Raw genomic sequence first — 9,249 nt, forward strand, 5'->3', positions numbered from 1 at the left:
GGACTGGCATTGATGGCTTATTTTAGTACTAACGCAGAATGCTTTTTAAAAGCTACATTTTAGTATGCATCAAGCTAATGATTAACTTGTAATGTTATTTTCAATGTTCGAATAAATTTCTCTTTATTTTGAGGAATTGTGGTAAAAGTAAATGTGTTATTTCAGTTAGTAGGAAAGTAGCCTTAAAGAATGAAAATGTTGGCAAGATGAAACTGTAAGGATTTTTATTTAAAATGTTTAAGCATCTAGACCTTTCCTTGTCTCCCAAAATATAATCCCAGTGAAACTGCAAAAACTAAGGAAGAAGTGTCTGAGGAACTGAAAGAATTCCAGATCTGTTGTGTGATACATGTAGCATATATATGAATCAAGGACGTATCTGTACTCAATTTTGAATCATAAAGTTCACAACATTTTTGAGACCAAGTTTCATAAAGTTTTTACTTGGAAAAAAAAGTTTTACAAAATATCTTTCCGAAGAAATTTTCCCATAGAGTACAATTAATTCATGTAGCTTTCTTTCTTAAAGATTACAGTATGACATTCAGAGGGGCGAGGTTTCTTGAATAGCCAACTAGCCGCAAAACCTACAAGAGAAGTAGATTTTTTTAAAGTGCCTTTAAAATGTGAAAGCAAGTAATAAAACTGTTGAATCTATTTGAAATTTTAAAATTTTCTTTAAAATGGTCCATATGGTATGCACAATATCACAGCTGGCACAAAACTGCCTGTATTTAGTTTGAAACACAAAAACAATGCATATGAACAGTATTCTTTGAAAAGTAATTCAAAATGTTGCCACTGCATCATAAAGGCAAACTTAGACAAGAGTGTTGATAGTATTCAGAGAATTAACAAAACAAGCTGAATATTAAAGTATTCAGACAGTTACTTTGATTTTTTCAAATACCATTGATAAGGGTAAAAGAACTTGTTGCCAAAGTAACTCAGGATACCTTATTTCAAACTACATGTAACCTATTTTGCTATAGATCTTCTAAACAAATGAACAACTAGGTTTTAGGATGTAAGTTCCCATTTCCGAGACAGGGCCTAGTTTTTCTGTTGCAATCTGGCAGCTTTAAACTTTGAAACCCTCTTTCCAGTTTCTTCTGATGCTTCCGACAGAACTTCCTTTCGTTCTGGAATAGTGGGTAGTGCAGGATGAGCAATGGCTGGGTGTGGTGTTAAGGAAGGTGAAACAAATTCTTTTTCTATAACAGTTCCAGAAAAAGCCTAGAAAACAAAAGTCAGGTTATGGTAATAAAATGCAAGTAAGACACCCACAGAATCTTCCCATTCACTAATTTGACAATTCTTTTCATTAAAAGTAAATTCACAAGATTTTTGGCTAGACAACTCTACTACACCAAAATACTAGTTGTTCAGAGAAACCAACACCATTAAGTTTTAATTTTACCACCAAATAGAAGTAATTTTTACAGTATACATGCATGAAAACAAAATGTAAAATGTAAATTTTATCTGGGAAAAAACAGAAATGGATAAATAAAAGGTCTTCAAACTTTCATACATTCATGTCCAGCCCATGCTGTGAAAAATAATGTATTAAAATAAAAATGCTATTAGGGTGTCAAACTCTGACTTTTGTACATCAGTTGATGAATGAGCTATCCTATGGTGGCCTTGCTGCCTGCTAGCCAATAGCTTAGTTTCACCAGTACTGACATTTCTAACTGACATCTCTTTGGTGGTATTTATGCAATTATTTAAATATTTTACTGCATATTGCCTCAATTTTAAGAGATCAGTGGAAGTTGAAAAATAAAAGTGCTGATACTAGTAGGAATAAGTACAGGTTTCAAAATTTTAATATAATTAACTCAATGACAGAAATCAAGTTCCACAAAAAAAGAAATGACTCAGTTTCACCTGGATGTTTGCTGCATTTAATCTGGTCAATTATATGTTCAACTGGAACAGAATTAAACAATGTGCATAAATTGCTGGAAATATCTGTACATGTCGTTTTATACAAAAATAGGTAAGACACAGGGGGTTAATTTTTTTTTTTTTTAAAGATTGCTGGTATTTAGAACCTCTATCCTTCCCTCTACAAATGAAAATTTGACAGGTGAACTTTTGCTTTCCTCTGTCTACCAAGCGCTCAAAATTAGTTAAAACAACGTATCACCTGAATAATTTAAAAAGCCACCTTCTTCTACCTTGCCCCACCACTGAAACAAAAACAAAGAAAGCCATCTCTCTCCTACATTATTTTTGGAGTTCAACTGGTAAAAGCAGCTTAAAGCTTACTTTCCTAAAAACTCCACTTTATCATGATGAGCATAGACCTTCATCTCCTTCTTCTATTTAAAATGCCTTTGAAAAAGAGGTATTTTAGCATTTAAAAAGATCCTGAAAATGGTATCTTCCAAAGTACTTACCATAATCATGAACTATTTCTTTGATGTTAAAAAATTTATAGCAACTACTATTAAACATTTCCATACAAAATGCAAAGCTAAGGGTGAAATAAAAAATAGGTTCCACACTCTCTAGCTGTACCATGATACACTAAGTCCTTACAAAAAACTAATTTTCAAATATTTATCAGCAATTACCTGATAACATCCATTACCTGTTTTCTAACAGTACGGAAGACTATTAAATAAGGTAAGATACTTTCCAGGTCACCTAAGATAATTATACTAAGAAGAGGGGAAGAAAACATTCTAGTCATACGTACTGTCCCTAAATGCTACCAATCTCTATCCCCAATTACCATTTAATACGCTGAGTATAATACCATTTAGTAAAAGCAATGGAATTTTTAGATAAGGTTATTTATATATATGCATGTATCTTATTGTATATACAAATGTGTACACTGGTTTGATCCAGGCATGGGTTCCCCAATCTTCCTAAATACTTTTTAAATTGAAAACTTCAAATATGCACCAAAACACAAGAACGAAGAAATCAATAGCCTTATATTTCACAGACATCCTTATTTGGGGATTTCCTAACCTCCCCCACACCGCCACCAAAAACTGTAAGAAGTGTGGTGGGTGAAAGTGTATTGAGTGTATACTACTTTTTCTAAGGACAGGGTCTACAGCTTTCATCAGATTATAAAACAATTCCATAATCCCCCCAAGAGTTAAGCTTCACCAGTACAGGGTAAAATATTAGACTTTAGATAATTATCTGCTATGCATGCATTATTTTTCTTTAACTTAGCCAAGGTATTTAAAAGAGAATAGTGTAATCTGCTCCTTACACTATCAGAAAATGACCTACTGGTAATTTATTTAAAATAAACTGCTAAATAATTTCCTAGCTACAAATGTAATACATAAAGCCAAGTAAGATATTTTAAATTTCCCATTTTGCTGAACGTTAAGACAATGTGTTTATCAAAAAATAAACTATTTGAATATCACAATATTTGTACTGTTTGTGACTATTAATTTTTTATTAATTAGTACCAAGAAAGTATAAAACCTAGAATTAATTTAATCTTATGACTTTTCAGATTAAATAGCTACAACTGGTCAAAGATACTATATGAAATAAAGAATTAAAAGATACACACACACACCTCAGGTACTGATAAGGGCAAAAGTTTCTTTTGTTGATTTTCTTGTGGTTCCTCTTCCAAAATGCTCTCACTGGTGTCACTGCAAGTGGCTTCTTCGCAGCTGATACTCCTCAAAACTCCCCGCCTATCATCAAATTCAGCAGCACTGCTTTCACTGGTGTCGCTACACACACTATTCTCTCTACTTCGAGACTTCAGGATGGATTTGCGAGGGACATACTCTCCATTCACAACATCAACAAAGGCTCTGTGATATTCAAAACATATATACATTCACTGTACGTAACTCATAAAACTGAGAATAACTTTTTGAAAATTTCCTTGAATCTATTGCAGAAATTAATCTGAAAATTTTTATTACAATCTTATATCTAAAAGTCACAATCACAATAATTTTATAGCCTCAAATGATATCTTCACACTATTCTGAAAGATATTTCTCTGACCTAATAAAACACAGCATGTTATTTTATTTATTTATTTTATTATACTTTAAGTTCTAGGGTACATGTGCACAATGTGCAGGTTTGTTACATATGTATACATGTGCAGCCATGTTGGTGTGCTGCACCCATTAACTCATCATTTACATTAGGTGTATCTCCTAATGCTATCCTTCCCCCCTCCCCCAACCCCACAACAGGCCCCGGTGTGTGGTGTTCCCCACCCTGTGTCCAACTGTTCTCATTGTTCAATTCCCACCTATGAGTGGTAACAAAAACACAGCATGTTATTTTTAAGCATGTCCTAGGTGGCAATAGTATGGTTTGCCAAAATTCTACATAAAGTTTTAGACCCACGTATACATTTAGCAATTTTCACTGATTTATAAATAAGGGTCATAAAAACAGTAGGTATTTTCAAGTGATAGTTTTCTCAACAAACAATTCCAAAAAAAAAAAAAAAAAAAAAAAAAAAAAAAAACCGCAACAGTATAATTCCTACTCTGAAAAGGTAAACTGCATGCCAAGCATGTTACGGCTGTGGTGGAAACATACGGACCTAGCCCACGGGAAATAAAAATGCTTTCTGAAGATACAAGATTTTCTGACTAGACCATTTGGAAATGTTTCAAAAGCACTGGTGAAGAGGAGAAAGTGGAAAAAAAAAAAAAAAATCCTCCATTCCCACTGCTCTGGACTGGGAAGCTACAGCCGGTCAGCCTATCAGATCCTAAGTTAACTCCTCAGAACACTTCACTTTTCAGTGAGGGTCTTCTGTGTTACAGTCAACTTTCTCCAGTAAAGGTTCAGTGGCAGAAAGAGAGGCAAGGCCAGCAGACTGGCCTGCAGCTGTGAGCGCCTCCCACCTGTAAATGTCTGCAGGCGTCCTGATGGTCGGCAGCTCCTGGGCAGAGTGGCCACTGCCAGTGCTGTTCTTTCGTTTACGTTTGGCTTCTTCTTTCTTTTCACTGAATTTTAAAGTGGTATTCTTTCCAGTATTTATTCGGACCTAAAATTTCAGAGCAAGAAATTAAGAATCTTTTGACAAATTAAATCAAAGTGAAACCAAAACAAATAAACTCTATAACTAAAGAAATAATAGTAAGAGAGGCAGCTGAAATTTTCTGATGCTGAAATGATGTGCATTATCGGATGGAGTTAAAAAAAAAGTCCTTACCTCACAGATCTATGACATCTAAAGAAAATCTTCTTTATTAACAAATCCTAGTCTTCAGTGTCTTTATTATTGTAAAGAGGGCAAAATATATTTGAAATAAATGCTAGATTTCTTATAAACTTCGTATCACCCCATTCCTTTAAGTGTTTGGCTTGAATTATGTATTTCAAAAGAAAGAGTATAAACAAAAATTCAGCAAGAATATAATCTTTAAGTCATAAAAGTACTATTAAATAGTGCCTATTTAGAATTTTTAAACCATTTCTAATTTTTAGAAATTGAAGGAGTAAAAAAACAAAAACTAACCCTGTTCAGGGTTCACATGGGGTTAACATGTTATTTTTCTACCCCTAGTCAGCACTTAGAGCATACTTTCCACAATAATGACCACTATTCCCTGTAACATTCCTGCAAATATTTGTTCTTTCTGTTTTATCTAAATGAAAACAGGAAAAAAGTAAAAGCCTGGCAAAAGAATCACAAAGCCACCTTTCTTTCTGGCTAATCATCTCAGTCAACTTTTCCCGAAGAATCAGGGGAAGACCCCTTCAGTCTGACATATTAGAATATAAAAACACAAACAATTATTTCACTTCATATTGGAGCAGGAATAACTTCAGGAAGCTAAGAAATGTCAAATATGTTTTAAACATATTTCACTAAATAATAATCACACACACTTAAGAATGATACCACAGACCCTTAACTCTGATACAGGCAATTGGGATATTATGTAGAAAGGGCACTCCCTGAGGCGAAAGAGTTCCTGTTTTATTACCAACCAGATCTATGTCTTCTAGGCCTTAAATTTCCCTGAGAAACACGAATTAGATGGATTCCCAGTGTCTCCTTAGAGCAGTACATGAAGCAGAGAGAGGGCAAAGATGGACTTAAGGCAGCCTATCCTTCCTTCAATCAGAGCCAATCTGCTTTGATCTATTTTAAATACTGGGATTCTACAGTAAGTATGGAGGGAACAAAAGGCTTTTCATACTAGAGAAAAGCTTTAAAACTCTGTATTAGAAAATCTCCACAGTCACCCCCAGCTCTAAAATGCCAAAATTCTAAGTCATGATTATCCACAGATGTTTATATTTACTTTGTCAGAAAAGAAACTAATTTTTACTTCCTCCTCCATTTTCCCTTTGTGCTTATAAAGTATTCATTTTCTGTCCATAGAAAACAACCTGGCATAATTAAAAATTTAACTAATGCAGTCACTTTCAACATCCTAAGCACACCAAAATGTCCACAATGTAATTAACTCCAAGATTCTTAAGAAAACTCTCTGAATGAAGGACAGGTGAAGTTACAGTAGTTGCCACTCAAATCTGATCCCCTTCCAGACCCCAAACAATGCATTGTTTCAGAGAACAATGAACCAATACCAGCTAACTAAATTTTTTTTTTCTCTTTTTCTTCTTAAATTGGTCAGAACAAGAGGCAAAAGATGATTTTCCTGTCTGGCACTATCCACAATGATAATGATTGTTAATATTGCTCTTTTAAAAAACATCATAATGCTTAATGTTCTAATTATATGCAAAATTAGTAAAGTTAAAAGTATACAAACCCTCTTAGGCTCAACAGTATGAGAAAAATATATTGTCGGTATAGAATTATCTCCAACCCCTAAAGCCTCACGGTCATTATCCCCATCATCGTCTTCAACGTTGTCGTCGTCACCGTCGTCATCATCATCATCATCATCATCATCATCATCATCACCATCATCACTGTGATAAGAACTGGAACCATTCACTGAACAGTTCAACTGACGATTCACTTGACCACTGAATGGTTCTGAACTTGCAACATCCTTATGACAAGGAGTATGAGAGTCTGTTACTTGATGCATCGCATTCACATTTGTGTTACGATCTTCCTTTTCCTCTTCAGAAGATGTCGTATCTTCTCCATTTGCAATCACAGTATCAGGCTTACTAGTAAGGGAGAAGAAAATTAACAAGATCAAACAAACATACTAGAATTTTACATTATTTAAATTTCCAGTTAGTTTCCATGGGTAAATACTAAGATCTTGAATAAAGTATTTTTAAAACTAGAATTCCAAGTTCAAAAACAAAAAAATGTTTTGAAATAAATTAACAAAAAACAGTTCCTATGCTGCTTCTATATATTGCAGTTATTCAGACATAAGTAGAATATAGAAGATAATTTTTTTATCTTTGCAAAAAAGATATTGGCCATATGCAATATAAATATAGTACCAATAATAATAAAGTTGTAAGAAATTCAGAGAACATGTATCTCTAAAGACCAGAAATTGAAACCACATAATACACACTTATTTTCTACTCCTATACTCAGAATATTTTACAATGAGCATGTATTATTGTAATTTTTAAAAATAAAGGATTTATACATATGCACATGAATATATTTATATGCATGAATGAACATTTATCATACTTGATTCTATAAAAGATTTGAGGACCTCACAAAAATAACAAAATTGAAAATGCAACAGAACTGAAATCACATCATACAAAAAATAGAAAGAGAATCATGACCAAGAAAAATCACAAGATCCAAAACTGGTTTTAAAAAATGAATAGTATCAGTTAATCATAAAGACCTAAGAATTTATAGGTGAAACAGTAGGAAAAAGAAACTTTTATGCTTCCTGCCCTATTTTTCACAGAAACTAATTATTGCATATGGTACATCATTTAAGCAAAATAATATAGGAACTTCTCAAGCAGCAGACTTCATTTAGCATTTTAACAATTCTAAGTGTGTGCTAATGTGTATTTCAAACAGCAATTTGGTAAAGTTTCTCATACATACAGCTATCTGACCAGATTACAAATTCCCTGCTCCAAAGTTTATAAAAGGAAAGCAAGAATAAACATTTTACTGTATCAAACTTAAATTCAAAGTGTATTTTTGTTTTTCACAACACATTCAAAGATAGAGCACTATCCTGGGTGTGGTATAAAAATACTTCATTTAAAATTTAACATTATATATATTAAATCCATGATTATTAAAAGTCAACTATCTGGTATAATTAATTATATAAAAATAGGCTATAATAAAAAATGAAGATGTTGATCTTAAGTATTTAAGTACAAGCACATGCATGGGAATATGCACAAACACAGAATCCTGTAAGAAAATATTCCAGAGAATTAATGTTTATCTTGAGGTGAAAGGATTATTGATAATATATTATGCTTTCCTGCATTTTCTTCAATGAACACATATTATTTTATTAATGAAGAAAAAGATTAATGAGGAAATGTGTATAGAAACAAATTATCTTGGAAAGATAATTTGTCATCAAGTACCTATCAAGTTCACCCAGCAATTCTTCTTGCCTCTCTAGTTCTTCAAGTCGAGCCCACAGTTCTTTATCAGCTAGCAAATCCTTGGATTTCACATCATTTGCAGTATCTGCTTCAAAAATAACTGAAGTTTTTGGTTTGGAATGCGGTTTATGAGCAATTCGGTGTTTTCCTATTTAGAAAAAGGGAAAGACGTGGCTGTTAATAGCCAACATAAAAAAGGCACAATACCAGATTTAATGAGACTTTCTTTTGGGGCAAGGGAGATATTAAAACAGAGGGGTCACAATTTTTAAGCCAAACAGGAGAACTCCAAGGATGAATGTCTCTTACAGCCTTGCTACTCAAAGTGTGGTCCATGGACCAGCAGCACTGGCATCCTTGGGGAACACTTCAGAAGTGTAAGCTCTAAGGACACCCTAGACCCACTGAATCAGAATCTGTATTTCGACAAGAGCCCCAGAGAACCTGCATGCACATTAAAGGCTGTGAGCAGAGCTTCAAAAATGCGTAAGGAGAAATGACCACAATGCACCCTGGTTATAATAAGGCGAAATGCAACACATAAATGATAAATTTCCATTTACCATCCTTACTCAAGGAAATCTGGTTACTACAGTAACATGCAAAAGCCTTGTCACAGGATACTTTAAACTCCAGGGCACTGCCAAGGAATGAGTACCCTACAAGGAAACAACAGAGGCTCATCTCTGTAAAGTTCTATTATCATTTTACATGTGAACATCTCTACTT

The 9,249-nt window shown here is 33.6% G+C and overlaps 1 protein-coding gene across 1 annotated transcript in view; it reads right to left on the reverse strand.

The window, feature by feature from the left end:
• Positions 1-413: 413 nt before the first annotated feature.
• The window catches only part of URI1 (URI1 prefoldin like chaperone), a 72,730-nt gene continuing 63,894 nt past the window's right edge, over positions 414-9,249 (reverse strand). Inside the window, exons 7-11 of the mRNA XM_030820280.1 lie at positions 8,500-8,668; positions 6,759-7,128; positions 4,875-5,017; positions 3,566-3,812; positions 414-1,236 (exon numbers count right to left, since the gene is read on the reverse strand). Coding sequence (XP_030676140.1) covers positions 1,054-1,236; positions 3,566-3,812; positions 4,875-5,017; positions 6,759-7,128; positions 8,500-8,668 — 1,112 coding nt within the window. The 3' untranslated portion in view covers positions 414-1,053. The remainder of the gene's footprint in view (positions 1,237-3,565; positions 3,813-4,874; positions 5,018-6,758; positions 7,129-8,499; positions 8,669-9,249) is intronic.

The sequence above is a fragment of the Nomascus leucogenys genome, chromosome 10 (assembly GCF_006542625.1).
Source record: "Nomascus leucogenys isolate Asia chromosome 10, Asia_NLE_v1, whole genome shotgun sequence".
Classification (NCBI taxonomy): domain Eukaryota; kingdom Metazoa; phylum Chordata; class Mammalia; order Primates; family Hylobatidae; genus Nomascus; species Nomascus leucogenys.